The 16,253-nt window shown below is 39.7% G+C and overlaps 1 protein-coding gene across 1 annotated transcript; it reads right to left on the reverse strand.

The window, feature by feature from the left end:
• Positions 1-4,376: 4,376 nt before the first annotated feature.
• Positions 4,377-15,976, reverse strand: LOC149290460 (uncharacterized). Its single transcript, XM_089489337.1, has 3 exons — positions 15,910-15,976; positions 12,412-13,059; positions 4,377-4,393 (listed from the first exon to the last, which is right to left on the reverse strand). Exons 1-3 carry the CDS (start codon positions 15,956-15,958, stop codon positions 4,377-4,379), a joined length of 714 nt encoding a protein of 237 aa, XP_089345463.1. The 5' UTR covers positions 15,959-15,976.
• Positions 15,977-16,253: the final 277 nt, after the last annotated feature.

The raw sequence follows: 16,253 nt of genomic DNA on the forward strand, positions 1-16,253 counted from the left end.
AATCAAAGCGGCTCACAACACATTAAAATCCACATTTACAAAATTATGTCCCAAATTCCCCCCCTTAAAACAGGATTAAACATGTTAAAATATCTATTAAAAACACAATAAAAAATACAGCGAGGACAAAGCAGTGGGCTAATACATGATGTGGGGAGCAGTCATTCTGTGGCCGGCACTTTTATTCAGGAAAGGCCTGCCGGAAGAGATCCGTCTTGACAGCTTCTTTAAAGTTGTCTAAGCTGGCAATTTGACGGATCTCGTCTCACAGACCGTTCCATAGTTTGGGAGCAATTGCAGAGAAGGCCCTGGTTTTTAAAGGCTGCAATAGATTCCTCCCAGAGGACCTGAGGGTGCGGGGCAGATTATGTGGGAGCAGGCGATCCCTCAAATAGGTTGGACCCAAGCCATGCAGGGCTTTAAAGGTTATAAAAATAATAATGTTAATAATAAGTTTTATTTCTATATCGCTATTCCAAAATTAGATCACAGCGGTGTACAAAACATTCAATATGCAATACAAGATAAAAATGCAATGATCAATACTCAATTCATACAAAGGCTAATAAACCATTACAAAATACACATTCCATATTAAAACCGATAAAACACAATCACGCCAGCTGAAATATTTGAAGTTATCACACAATTATAGGGAACGATCGCGTTAACATGGGACTTCGGGGAAAGCTTGATGAAATAGAAAAGTTTTCAATCTCTTTTTAAAGAGATCTAAAGTGGAGGTGGCACGGAGATCCTCTGGAAGGGTGTTCTAGATCCCAGGTGCCGAGATGGAAAAAGCTCTCTGTGAGGTTGACTTATATCTGGAGGAAGGGATTTTCAGCAGATCCTTACCAGATGACCTGAGAGTGCGGGGCGGATTATATGGGGAGAGGCGGTCCTCCAAGTACCCTGGGCCCAAGCCATTTAGGGCTTTATAGGTCATAACCAACACCTTGTATTGTGCCCGGAACCGAACAGGCAGCCAATGAAGGTCTTTCAGAATCAGTGTTATGTGGTTGGCCCTGGAACATCCAGAGACCAACCTGGCTGCCATATTTTGAACTATTTGAAGCTTCCGAGTTTGGTACAAGGGTTGCCCCATTTAGAGCGCATTGCAGAAATCCAATCGAGAGGTTACCAGAGCATGTACCACAGTTTCAAGGTCCCCCCGGTTGAGGTAGGGTCGCAGCTGGCGTATCAGTCGAAGCTGATAACAGGTGCCCCTGACCGTCGCATCCACCTGAGAAGTCAAGTGGAGCGACGAATCCAGGAGCACCCCCAGACTGCGGACTGTGTCCTTCAGGGGAAGCGTGACCCCATTCAGGACAAGTGGAAAATTACCTCACCCCGACCAGGAGAGCCTATCACAAGTACTTCCATTTTCTCTGGATTCAGACTGAGTTTGTTTTCCCTCATCCAGCCCATTACCAACTCCAGACAAGCATTTAGAGGAGAGATGCCAACCCTAGTCACTGCATCAGTCGGAGACACAGAAAAACATATTTGGGTGTCATCAGCATACTGATAACACCACGCCCCGTGTCTCCAGATGATCTCACCCAGCGGTTTCATGTAGATGTTACATAGCATGGGGGACAGAATGTCTCCCTGAGGGACACCAGATATAAGTGCCCTCCTGTTGGAGCACACGTCCCCCAGCTGCACCATCTGGAATATACCCGAGAGGTAGGAACGGAACCACTGGAGTGCAGTGCCTCCGATTCCCAACTCCCCCAAGCGTTCCAGAAAGATACCATGGTCGATGGTATCGAAAGCCGCTGAGATGTCCAAAAGCACTAACAGGGACACGCTTCCCCTGTCCATGCCCAGACGGAGGTCATCGACTAAGGCAACCATGGCCATCTCAACTCCATAGCCCGCCCAGAAGCCGGTTTAAAATGGGTCTAGAAAATCTGTTTCTTCCAAGATCCCATGAAGCTGGAGAGCAACCGCTCTCTCGATCACCTTCCCCAGGAAAGGCAGCAGTGATACCGGTCGATAGTTATTCGGGGATAGGGGGTCCAGGGAGGGCTTTTTTAGTAATGGTTTTACTGTTGCTGTCTTTAGACTTGATGGAAATTGTCCCTCCCTGAAGAATGAATTAATTATACAGCGGAGCATGGAAGTAACTGCCGTTCCTCCTTGGGCTGCCAACCATGAAGTACAGGGATCGAGAGAGCAAGTCGTCTTCCTTACGCTTTGAAGAATCTTGTCCACTTCCTCGGTACTCACAAACTCAAAGTGATCCAATTTAATAGAGTCCACAAAGTCTCTGGATACCTCTCTTATAGGTTCTGGCAAAATACTGGCGTCGAGATCAGCCCTCAGCTGAGAGATTTTATCCGCGAAGAAGTTGTTAAATTCATCACAGCAGGCTATCGATGGTTCTAAAATAGGGTTCAGGGGAGGGGGCAGTTGAGTCAGCCTTGTAGTTGAGTAACCAACACCTTGTACTGTGCCTGGAAACGAATAGGCAGCCAGTGTAGAGATTTTAGGATGGGTGTTATTCGGTCACTCCTATTTTTTCCGGCGACCAGCCTGGCTGCCTTAGTGTCAACAAAGGAAGGCATCTACCCTCTGAATGAATGTCTTGAGAAAGTAAAGGTCTAGATGAGGAAAAACAGAATGAAGCTGAATCCAGATGAGACGGAGCTGCTCGCTGTTGGAGATCCTAATCCAGATATGGAGGTTTGTCACCTGCAATCCATCTGTGGATGGGGTCACACTTCCCCTAAAGGACTGTGTTTGCAGTTTAGGGGTGCTCCTGGATCCATCGCTCCAGACGTTGGCTCAGATAGATACGATGGCCATGAATGCCTGTTATTAGCTTCAGTTGATACGCTAACTGCACCCCTTCCTGGAACCTGAAGAACTGAAAACTAATGCACACACTGGTGATATCCCCCAACCCTGAAGCCAGGCCATCAATAACAGAGCAATACACAGATTAACATGGGAATCACTTCTCCTTACCCAGGATCACACTCTGTGTGTGTGTGTGTGTGTGTGTGTGTTTGTGTGTGTGTGTGTGTGTGTATACACCCATTCTCTTCCAGGTCAGCATTCTCTAAAGATGGCAGCCACAGATATCAGCGAAACGTCAGGAATAAACTCTTCTAGAACATGGCCACATAGCCCAAAAAAGTACTCCTGGTTTGATTTTTTTTTAGCCAGACTCAAAATAGACCCGTTGAAGAGCTTCTCTTCGATACTTGAACCTCTCAACTTGTGTATAGGGAAGATATTACACATTATACTATTTCTAGATGAAATGAGATTCAACCATTACAGGTGGAACTGACTGGAAAGAAATCAAATCGGGGAAAATGTTTATAATGGAGTCTCAAAAATGTAATAATAACAATTTATTAAGCTTTCCACTGCTATTTATAATTTTCCTGGAGGTACTGTTAAACAAAATAAGAGAAGATTAATCAATTGAAGGATTTAAACTGAAGGGGGAAGAGTATAAATTAGGTGCGTATGCAGACGATTTGGTCCTGACTATTTCAAATTCAGAAGAGAGCATTAAACATATTTTAAAAATATTAAAGAAATTTGGAAAAGTAGCAGGTTATCATGTAAATATAGAAAAAACAAGCATTTTGACGATGAATCTGAATAAAGAAGAAAGGAAGTCCCTACAAGAAAAATCAAGTTTCAATATAGTTAAATCAGTAAAATATTTAGGGGTAATATTAATATCAAAAATATAGAATTATTTAAGAACAACTATGAAACGATGTGGAAAGGTATCAAATTAGATTTGGAAAAATGGGCTAAATTACATATTTCGTGGATGGGTAAGATAGCAATAATTAAGATGGCGGTGCTTCCCAAATTTTTATTTTTATTTCAAACTCTCCCAATAATTGGCAATGACTTGACTTTTAAGAAATGGGAAAAAGAAATTTCTAAATTCATTTGGGATAGGAAAAAAGCAAGAATAAAAACAAAAGTACTACAAGACTCAGTGGTTCGAGGGGGTCTTGCCCTCCCGAATTTAAAATGGTATTACCATGCCTGTGTGTTGGATTGGGTATTGGACTGGGTTAAACTTCAAAATGAAAGAATAATACATTTGGAAAAAATGGATTTAAAATTTGGGATTCACGGATACTTATTCTACAACAAAATTAAGATAGATGCAAATTTTAATAATCACATAATCAGGAGAATCCTTTTAAGAATTTGGAATAAATACAGGAATAGATGGTGTCCCCAATTACCACTTTGGACCTCGTCTAATGAGGCACTATTTAAGAGAGAGGAATTGAAAAAAAAATCCCTGGGTGACATACAAGGATATCTCTAAACTTCAAGAATGGGAGAGAGTTATGAAAACTCAGGAAGAGTTGATTGAAGAAGGCTTCTCATGCAACTGGTTCACCTACAGACAGTTGAGGGAGAGATTTCTAACGGATATTAAGGTGGAATTGGTTTGGTCGAGAGAGAATCAGAAAAAATAATAGAAGACCCCACAAAACAAATTTCCAAATTATACAATTTAATTAGAAAGTATGAATTAGAACAAGAAACAGTCAAGGAATTTATGATGAAGGGGGCACAAGATTTGAAGGAACAGATTCAATTGGAACATTGGGAAAATTTGTGGCAGACAAAAATTAAATATACACAACGTGTAATGTTAAAAGAAAATGTATACAAAACAATGTATAGGTGGTATTTAACACCATATAAAATATCAAAAATGTGTTGGAAATGCAAAACAAAAGTAGGAACATACTTACACTGTTGGTGGGGCTGTAGTAATTCAGAAAAATATTGGAGGAAGATACAGAAAGAGATTGGAAAAATAATTAAGATTAGAGAAAAAGCTGTATCTCTTAAACTTGACAGACACTTTAGATTTGGATAAAGAAAATGAAAAATTGCTTTTCTTTCTGATCGTGGCGGCAAGAGTATCATTCGCCAAATATTGGAAAGTGGAGGAAAGTCCGAGGATAGATGAATGGAGACTGAAAGTCATGGATTATTTAGAGATGGACAAACTGACTACACTACTCAGGAAAGGCACCTTGAATAAATTTTACCAAGTATGGAAACCTCGGAAGGAATACTTACAGAGAGAAAAAGCGGTTACCATACAGACGGGGCTTGAAGTATAAGCGAACAGTATATAAAGGAGAAATTAGTTCCAGGGGGTAACACTCTAAAGGGGTAATTGAAGGAAGTTTAGGATTCCATATTAATAGGAAAAGGATTCTATGGAAAGTCATAAAAGAAAAAAGATAGGAGCTAGTGGATGTAGTTTAGGAGGTAATGGAGGATAATGGTAATTAGCCTTAGGAAGAGATAGGTAGAATTAGATAATATAGTAGTATTCAAAGATGTACATAATGTATATATCAGAAGTAATTTAGGATGGGTATGTTTTATTATCTGTTTTTGAAAAGGATCTGTAGATATCAATGATTGTAATTTCTCATAAATAAAGGATATTTGAAGAAATTTTTAAAAATTAAGCTTTCAGAAAGTTAACAACAAACCATGAGGAAATGCAAGAATATAGATCTATAGGCATTTCTATGTTGCATTTACTATTGTTATTGGATTTAATGTTGTGCTTATTCCTCTGTGATTGTCTGTACAATATGATTCTATTTTTTATTATTATTAAATTTTTTATTGAAAATTAAAAACACACAACAACAATAACAAATGTATCTCGGTACAGACTCACTAGTCTTTATATCGAGTTGTACATCAAGAGGAAATTGGACAGAGCAGAGATCTAGAAAGGATTACGTAACCCAAGGGGGAAGATATACATGTACAGATATATATACATATATATATTTACGTGTTGGAGAAGTGAGTCTTTCTCTATTCCCATAAAGTTTAGATGTTGTATCTTATCTTCTTTCTTTAGTGTTTTTGTTTCCCCTTTACCTCTTGTCTTCCGTTACATCCCTCCTTGTTCCTTCTGTTTTAGTTGAACTCCTTCCTACTGTTACCTTCTACTTCTTCCATCCTCTCCTTAGATCCCTTCTTCTCTTCCTCCCGTCTAATTACCTTCACCACTCCTCTCCTCTCCTATCTTTACTACATACACTCACCTTCCAACACCTACTTTACCTTCATTCATTCATTCTCTTCCCTCTTCCACTCTTCCACCATCTCTCATCCCATTCTTACCAGACTTCTCTCTCTGATCCTATTGGGTATAGTTGTTTTTGTTTTCCACCCTTTTGAACTTACTTCAGATTTATGATATCGTTATTATTTTCCTTTCAAAGGTCCATCCACAGCGATGGTATGATTTCTAAATCTTCCCTTTCCGCTTATTCTTGATCTTACTGCTATCTATTTATTGATCCTATACGTAATTCATTTTAAACCCATCTAATATCTTTTATTATTTTAGGTCGTCGAGATTTTTTGTTTCGTCTTAACTCTCCAACTCTTATAATCTACTAGAAATGATATGTGTACTCTACTATTTTATTTATTACTATTACTTACAAAAGCTAATTGTTGCTATCTTTCCCCATTCCTTGTTCAAACTTTCCAAAACTTTCGCCCATTCTTCATTTACTTCCTCTAGAGATTGATTTCTGAGCAATTGTGTCATTTTATCCATTTCTATTGCATCGTAAACTTTCATTAGCCAGTCTTTTTTGCTTGGAAACTTTTTCCCTTTCCATTTTTGCGTTAGAGCCAGTCTCGCCATTGATATTAGATAATACAAAACCTTCCCATGTCTTCTGTCTACATCCTCTTCCCACATATTTAATAGGAAAGTTTCAGGGAGAAATTTGATTTTTGTTGGTAGAGTCAGGTTTATCGTCTCGTATACCTTTTTCCAGAAATTCTTTACTAATTTACATGACCAGAGGCAATGATATAAAGTTCCAGGTTCTTTTTGGCATTTCCAGCATAAATTGTTTGTTGATTTATAAATCTTGGATATCTTTTCTGGCGTTAAGTACCACCGGAAATAGGTTTTATAATAGCTTTCTCTCAAATTATGTGAGGCCGAATATTTTAATCTCTTTTTCCACACCGCTTCCCATCTATCTAAATTTAGAGGATAACCAATATTTTTTGCCCATTGTATCATATTTTCTTTTATTACTTCTTCTTCTTCTTGCTGCCAACTAAGCAATAATTTGTAAAATTCTGATATCCATTTTGGGTTTTCTTTTTCTATTATTTTCCCAAATTCGGCCTCAAAATTTGCTATTTTGGAATCCACTTTGAATCTTTCTCTTATCTGCCAGTATCTAAACCAATCTAATTCTATCCCTTCCTCAAAGAGTTCCTTTTGTGTTTTGAATTCTACACTTTCCTTTTTGTCTTTTTTAAATAGTTTTGAATATGTTAGCCATTCTGTTTTTTGTCTCGTTTCTGATTTTTGAATAGCTTCCTGGGGGGAAAGCCAAGTAGGACATTTTGCCATAATTCTAAATTTATATTTATTCCATGTTTTGAGTAGTGACCTTCTAATGTAATGTAAATTAAAATCTTTATTTGCTTTTATTTTATCGTATCCTAAATAAGCATGCCATCCAAATATTACTTTGTCACCCTCGATCTCTAATAGTTCTTCATCTTTTAGCAAAATCCATTCTTTGATCCACATTAAACTGCATGCATCAAAATATAATTTTAAATTTGGTAGGTTTAATCCACCTCTCTCTATTGAGTCTTGCATTGTTTTTAATCTAATTCTAGGTCTCTTTTTTTGCCAAATAAAATGACTTAAATCTCTTTGCCAGATTTTGAAAAAATTGTCTTTGATTACGATTGGGAGTGTTTGGAATAGATATAAAATTTTCAGAAGAACCATCATTTTTATTGCTGCTATTTTCCCCATGAATGATAAATTTTATTTTCTCCATTTCTCCAATTTCAATTTAATTTCTTTCCATGTTTTTTTATAGTTAATGTCGAATAGCTCATTCAGATTGTTAGATATTGTTATTCCTAAATATTTTTGTGTTTTTTTCTATTTTAATCTTTAACATTTCTGATAATTTCCTTTCTTTGTCTGGAGACATGTTTTTAGTTAATATCGTGGATTTATCTTTATTTAGCTTACAACCTGTTATTTCTCCAAATTCTTCAACTTTTTTTACTAATTCTATTGCGCTTTTACACGGGTCATTTAAAAAAATTACAAGGTCAACGGCGAAAGCCCGCACTTTGTATTCGTGTTTTTTTTATTTTTAAACCTTGGATATGGTCATTATTCTTGATCATTTTAATCAGTCTTTCAATTGTAAGTATAAATAATAACGGGGAGAGGGGACAGCCCTGTCGTGTACCCCTGTTAATTTTGATAAAATTGGATTTTTCGCCGTTCACCATAATTCTTGCTTCTTGGTCTTTATATATTTCTCTAATCCATCCTATACACTTGGTGCCTAATTCCAATTTCCCTAAAATTTCAAAAAGTGTCTCCCAACAAACTGTGTCAAATGCTTTTTCTAGATCTACTAATAATAAGCCTAATTCTCTTTCGTTGTGTTTTTCATAGAATTCCAATATGTTTAATACTAATCTTGTGTTTTCTCTTATTTGTCTGTTGTTGTCCATTGTTCTGGTTCCTTGTTCCAGGTGATGCTGGAGAAGAGGCCCTGCCTCCAGCGGAACCAGAGGCTGCAGGCGATGAGGAGAGGGACTCCTTGCCCAATGCATCGCTCACCTGGAGGGCCAGCACCAGGAAGGCCATTCCCCCCACCTTCACAAAGGCCCCATTCCCACTCCCTCATTTGCCCTGGACAGAACTGGGCAGATCCAGGTGCCCCATATCGAATCTCCCCGGAAACAAGTTCCTACTACCCTTGACCTCAATCAGGGGAATCAACCCCCTGAACTTGACCCGATCATGACCGGGGCTGAGTTCATATTTGCCGGCAGCAGGCAAGAGCCGGTTGTTTTCAAAAAGAAAGGGTCAATAGTCCACTTTCAGAAAAGCCGCGCTAAGGGGGATTTGCCCTAGATCTCTTGCGCAAGCTCCTGATCAAGTTGTGTTATAATCAGCACGAATGTGTACTTCCAACTTTTAAACCGGTTTGGGAACCAGGGTAAAATGTAGTCTGAATGGCCCCTACATTTAAGGGTGAAGGGAGTAAGAAACAACAAGCAAAGTCTAAACACGTTCTTTGACCATTGCAGTGTTGGAGCGTGTCGCCACCCTTGAACTGTCAATGGCTCACCTGCAGCAAGGCCAGGAGCAGCACAGAATGTGGCTATACAACTCGGTGTGTGGCGCTCCCCACAACAATGATGTGGGTCTTCCTTTTTTGACTTTCAAAAATGTTTATTACACTGAGATATTCCCATGATAGTATTTAAATTACCAAATATCGACCAAACATTAACTATTAATTTAACGGAGGGTTATCATCCGTTTCTTCAAATGTTTTAAGACAACTCCATTCCATTTCTAAATATCCTTTTGATTTCCCTCTTAGTAAGCCAGATACTACATCCATATTTCTAGCGTCATGTATCTTAATCAACCAATCTTCGATAGAAGGATTAATTGCAGATTTCCAAACTTGAGCAAATAAGATCCTTGCACATGAGACCATATATAAAACAATTATATTGTATTTTACTGACTTTATGTTGTGTGTCATGTTTAGTAAAGATCACTTTGGTTCAAAGGGAATATTTATATCAAAAATGGTTTGGATGCTTCCATGAATCCTTTGCCAGAATCCTTTAGCTTTAATGCATGTCCACCAATATGAAAGGAGCTTCCCTCAGGTTCCCCGCATTTCCAGCACTTAGTATTACCAGTTTTGTATATCTGGTGGATTTCGGGGGGTCAGATACCACCTGTATAACATTTTGATGTAATTTTCTTTATAGTTTTGGCACAGAGTGAATTTATTTGTTCCTTTCCATGATTTTTCCCATTCCTCTATAGTTATAGTTCTATTTATATCACGTGCCCATCTTGCCATGCTGTGTTTAATAATTTAATCTTCTAGATCGCTTTCTTTTAATAGTTTATAATATTTGGATATGTGTTTACCTTTTTTGTCATCATAATTTTATCTATTTCATGGTTATCCATCCTTAACCCAGGAGCTTTATTGTCTGCCTTAAAACGATTGTTTAATTTGTTGTATAAAAACCAATCCTTCATGTTTCCTTTTTCATTAAGTTCTTCCATAGATTTCATATTGTATTTTCCTTTTGGTGTTTTGTTTATTAAATCTCCATATCTTAGCCATGGAGTATCTTTGTCCTTTGTTCTATTGTAATAGGCCTCTTGCAATGACACTCAAAACTGATGTCTTATTTTATACCATACTTTAAGCAATGATCTTCTTATAACATGATGGTTAAAAGCATTATTATCTTATGGTTTTGTATACCACATATATGCATGTATACCAAGATTCAGGTTAGCTTTTTCTATATTCAATAAAGTCTTGTTTTCTAATTTGAATCATTCTTCTAGTCATTTGAGACAAGCTGCATAATAATACAGCTTAAAGTTTGGTAAGTTACATCCCCCCTTGAAGCAAAGATCATTTACTAAGGGAACCATAACAGTTTCGACTCCGTATCCCATCCTGAAGCCAGTTTGAAATGGGTCTAGACAATCTGTTTCATCCAAGACCGCTTGGATATGAAGAGCAACTGCCCTCAAAATTATGTTGGTTAGAAATGGAAGACGGGAGACCGGTCTGTAATTGTTCATGTCCAAGGGATCTAGGGAGGGCTTTTCCATAAAGGGCCGTAGCGCTGCTTCTTTTAAGCATGATGGAAAATAGCCCTAACTAAGAGATGTATCTATGATATATCTCAGGCGATATATGAAGGGCAAAGGGTCGAGAGGGCAAGTTCTCCTCTTCACACTTCCAAGGAGCTTGTCCACGTCCTTAGTACTCAGATTCAATTTGATCCACTATGATCTTACTCACAGTCACTGGACGCCTCACTTATAGCCTCTGCAATAATGCTGATGTCCAATTTGGCTCTTATCTGAGAGATATTATCTGTGAAATAGTCATCATAGTGAGCTGTGGATTCTGAGGGGAAGGTGCCTGGGTCAGATCCCAGAAAGCTTCAGCAGTCCCTTTATGCTTCTCTTCCCTTGACACGTTCACTCCTTTATTCCATCCTTCTTCTCTTTTAACGTAGATCCCTTCAAGGGGGCCCAAGGCCCTTTCAGCATGGTCCCCGAACTGGGGGGTTCCTCCAAATGACCAAGGGCTCTCCCCACTTCCCTCCCTCACAGCAGGCTGCGAGGGCAGCAGCTTAAGGGGCTGAGAGTGTGTATGCGCAGATGCCCCAAAGGCCGCTCCTGAGTATGTGCAGGGATTGTAAGGCCCTTGCTGCTGCTGCTGTTTATTCCACTGTAGGCCTTTGGAAGAAGGGAACGACTATTACCTTTTTTTCCTCCTTCCGGAATGGAGCCCAAACTGCGGAGCTGGGCTCCGGAGGGAAAGCCTGGGAAGGCTCTGCTTTGTACATATAGCTCTGTCTTTTTGAGTGTGTGTGTGTGTGTGTGTGTGTGTGTGTGTTTGCCTCTGTTTTATGGCTGGGAATGGAGCTGAGGACTGAAGAGAGAAGAAAGGGTCAGTTTTGGGCAAATTCAGAACTTCTGTGCATCAAAGAGTCCAATGTGTTGAAACAGCAAAGAACTTTATTCAGAACACATAATCAGAAATTCAGCATTTAAATCAGAACTGCCCTCCCAAAGCTAAACAATACATTAAAACCCCAAAACCTAAAACATCACCCTCTTCCAAACCTAGCCCCCACCTCCAATTCCCACAGTCTATGCCCCACAGATAACAAGGCCCCTTTGTCATTCGCAGAAACTAGCCCTTTCTGTTAATACCTGCCCCCAACTTTCTTCAGCCAACATCCCACAAATTACAAAAGCTATCATTCCAAAACTATTCTAATCAGCTGCAACAAATCCCACCCCTCTGTCTAGCTAACCTATTCCACCACCCATAATCCCCAGTCAAGTTTATGAACTAAAGCAATAATCTATACTAATAGAATTAAAACCTCAACTTAACAAAATATAACTGAAAAACATAAACAGACATATGGACACACAAACCTAACACACAAAATCACAAGGACCTTTTCTTATCACCACAGGATTAAAAATATATTCTTTGTAATGCTTCTTTACAAATATAATGTTAGTTCAATTCTGGGATTTGTGTGGCTTCTCTCCTGTGTGGATTCTCTGATGTATCACTAGGTTTGACTTTAGACGAAAACATTTCCCACAACGTTGGCATTTGTATGGCTTCTCTCCTGTGTGGATTCTCTGGTGTGTCATTAGGCTTGACTGCCGAGAAAAACATTTCCCACAATGCTGGCATTTGTATGGCTTCTCTCCTGTGTGGACTCTCTGATGTATCATTAGGATTGACTTCTGAGAAAAACATTTCCCACAACGCTGGCATTTGTATGGCTTCTCTCCTGTGTGGATTCTCTGGTGTGTCATTAGGCTTGACTGCCGAGAAAAACATTTCCCACAATGCTGGCATTTGTATGGCTTCTCTCCTGTGTGGACTCTCTGATGTATCACTAGGTCTGACTTCTGAGAGAAACATTTCTCACAATGCTGGCATTTGTATGGCTTCTCTCCTGTGTGGACTCTCTGATGTCTCACTAGGTGTGACCTCAGAGGAAAACATTTCCCACAACGCTGGCATTTGTATGGCTTCTCTCCGGTGTGGACTCTCTGATGTGTCACTAGGCTTGACTTCTGAGAAAAACATTTCCCACAACGCTGGCATTTGTATGGCTTCTCTCCTGTGTGGACTCTCTGATGTTTCACTAGGTCTGACATTGAAGAAAAACATTTCCCACAATGCTGACATTTGTATGGCTTCTCTCCTGTGTGGACTCTCTGATGTCTCACTAGGTGTGACTTCAAAGAAAAACATTTCCCACAACGCTGGCATTTGTATGGCTTCTCTCCTGTGTTGACTCTCTGATGTGTCACTAGGCTTGACTTCTGAGAAAAACATTTCCTACAATGCTGGCATTTGTATGGCTTCTCTCCTGTGTGGATTCTCTCGTGACTGACAAATTCTTCTGTAAAGGAGGACAATGACAGACAAGACTGAATCTCAGTGTTAAGAGAGGAAAGTCTTGTCCCAAGATTTAGCCCCACATTCACCCCTCCCTATTTGAGATTAACTTAATAAAGTTGGTGAGAGTGACCTGAGCATGACGCTGTTCTGGATGCCCCAAATCCATATAATGATTGTATCCTTACACATAGGAACTACCAAAGAAGAGATTGAAGGGGAACTGCCATGAGGAAATCAGTAGAAGCAGATAGTCAGGCAGTTGAAATATATACCATTAAATATATGTAAAACCATTTAATTGAAAAGTGGCATCATTTCCTGTGAGACTGCCATAGAGTGTTGAGTCAGAGCACATGGCATGATGCAAGCTAACTGCAGAGGATGCTTCATGCTGTGTGGCACCAGGAGATGACTCACAACCAATACAGTATACAGCTCACATGCGGATTGATGTGGGTTGGAGTTGTGTGCACAAGAGATTGTGAAGTTGATGGAAGTCAGAGAGGAAAACTGGTAAATATTTGTTTTCTATTGCAACTCAAGATAAAGAACCTCCAAGGACTTGGAGGAAATCAACTGTGTCTCTGAGTTATTTTTAAGTGTGGAAAGTGGTTAGTGCATTGCCAATACCTATATCTGGAGATTTGCTTCTGTACTCTGTTACTGTTGAGCTCTGGGAGTGTTGCCTTCAGACTGTGCTATACATTGGCTTGTGAATGGGACCAGAATTCAGAGCCATGAAGGACCTAAGAGCGGGTGTGACAATCTTTTTTGGTTGAAGTATTTCTACCAAGCACCCATTACATTCATTTCAGTTTCAGACAGTACTTTCCCCACCCAGGAATCATTCTAAAACATTTTAAACCTCTTCGAATGCTCTGTTTCTGCCCCCAAGCAACAATTTCAGTATAAATATCAGCCCTAACTGGCTGTTCTTCAGCGTAAGTCCAGTTGCAGACAGACAGTCCATTGGTGTACATTGCTAAACACCTCACTACACTCACCAGCCCCACTTGCCATTGGAGTTACTGACTTCTCTCCCCTTCCTGGACCCTCAGCAATTGGGATCAAGATCCATCTAGGTAATGTATTACCATTAGCAAAGCTTTACACCATTTACCACTCCCACCTTTGTTACCCAGTTCTTATGTGTGTGCGTGAACACTTATATGTGTATATGTGTGTGTATGCATATATTTTGCTTTTCCCCTAAATAAAACACAAAAACCTATTTGAAATGCCTCTGGACTTCTGTGTTCTTTCAGGCCTGGTATAGTTGGGATGAATCCTGAGGTCACTGTTGCCTCAATCTCTCCTTTGAGCTAAGTATGAAATTCCCCTAAAAGCATAACATTTGGGTTTGTCCTCCCCAGACTCCAGCATTTCGAGTGACAAAGGGCCTCTGGAATCAACCATGTAGCTAAGCAAATTCAGGTTGGAAAAGAGACATTAGAGAAAAAGGAACTTTTGTGTCACCCTTTCCTCTCTTCATAGACATTGCTCATAATTGCTAAATGGAACCCTTAATATGTATGAAAACAAGGGCCTGATTTCGAGTTCAGTTCTTAGGTTCAGTGCTCTACATGGGGCTACCTTTGTTCCAAGTTCGGAAGCTTCAGTTAGTTCAAAACGCGGCAGCCAGATTGGTCACCGGAACATCTAGGTCAGACCATATAACACCAGTATTCCTACATTGGCTGCCAATTAGCTTCCGGGCACAATACTAAGTTTTGGTTATTACCTTTAACAACTTCTCACAGAGCGTACACAGCCATGGCCCCCAAGTTATGGAACAGCTTGCTGAACGAGATCTGTCTTATCACCACCTTGGATGCTTTCAAGAAAGCACTTAAGACGGATCTCTTCTGGCAGGCTTACCCACTTGTAAAGAACTTAAGGAAAACCAGTCAGTTAAGAGCCTCCACAACTGCTTCCTTTCCCCAAGCCGTTCTAGGCCCCATTATACTTACCAACTACTTAAAACTACTAGCATTTAAACTACTAACAATTCCCCTCTAAACCCCAATACCATTCTGGATGAACCACAGAAGTTGGTTCTGACAATTGGCAGTTTACAATGCGGTATTAAGAATCCTTATAAAGTGGAGAGCAATAGTGCCTCACTGACCTACAACTTCAAATATTCTACAGGATGTTTCTATCACAATTAAACTACGCTTGAAAGGGATCTAGGACTCCTAGTAGACCACAAGTTCAACATAGGCCAACAATGTGATGTGGCAGCTAAAAAGGCTACATCAATATGAGTATAGTTTCTAGATCAAGGGAAATAATAGTGCCACTCTATTCAGCTTTGGTCAGGCCTCACTTGGAATAATCCTGTGTCCAGTTCTGGGCTCCACAATTCAAAAAGGATGTTGACAAGTTGGAACATGCCCAGAGGAAGGCAACCAAAATGGTGAAGGATCTGGAAACCATCAAGCCTTATGAGGAGCAGCTTAGAGAGCTGGGTATGTTTACCATGGAGAAAAGAAAGTTAAGAGTGGATATGATATCCATGTTTAAATATTGGAAAGGGTAGTATTGAGGATGGAACAAGCTTGCTTTCTGCTGCTACAGAGAAAAAGAGACACCACAATGGATGCAAGTCACAGAAAAAGAGATTTCACCTAAACATTAGGGGGAACTTTGGGACAGTAAGAGCTCTTTGACAGTGGAATATACTCCCTTAGAGTTTGGTGGAGTCCTCTTCTTTGGAGGTCTTTAAACAGAGGCTGGATGGTGTTTGGAATGTGTATTCCTGCATGGCAGAAGGGGGTTGAACAGGATGGCCCTTGTGGTCTATTCCAACTCTATGATTCTATAATGCTAGTGGATTCCGGTTCCTTACCCACAGAGGCCACGTTCTCATAATTCTCCATCATTATATGATTGTACATCAGTCTCTGTTTCTTCGACAACAGTTTCCATTCGTCCTCAGTGAAATATACTGCCACATCCGCAAAGGTCACCTGCAACAGAAAATAGCCCTCATCCACAGAGTGACTAAGCAAAAGGGGAGGAAAGCACATGGTGCATCCAAATATTATTTGATCACTTTAGAATTCAGTCCAGGAAATAAACTTTAAATTCTGTCAGCCAGAAAAAAGTTACTGCCTTTGAAATCCAGTTTGTCTCGAAGCTTTTCAATATAATATATAATATACACTATAATACACAATATAATTGAGAACA

Source organism: Sceloporus occidentalis, unplaced genomic scaffold (assembly GCF_023333645.1).
Source record: "Sceloporus occidentalis isolate IW3139 unplaced genomic scaffold, rSceOcc1.0.p SCAF_39, whole genome shotgun sequence".
Lineage (NCBI taxonomy): Eukaryota > Metazoa > Chordata > Lepidosauria > Squamata > Phrynosomatidae > Sceloporus > Sceloporus occidentalis.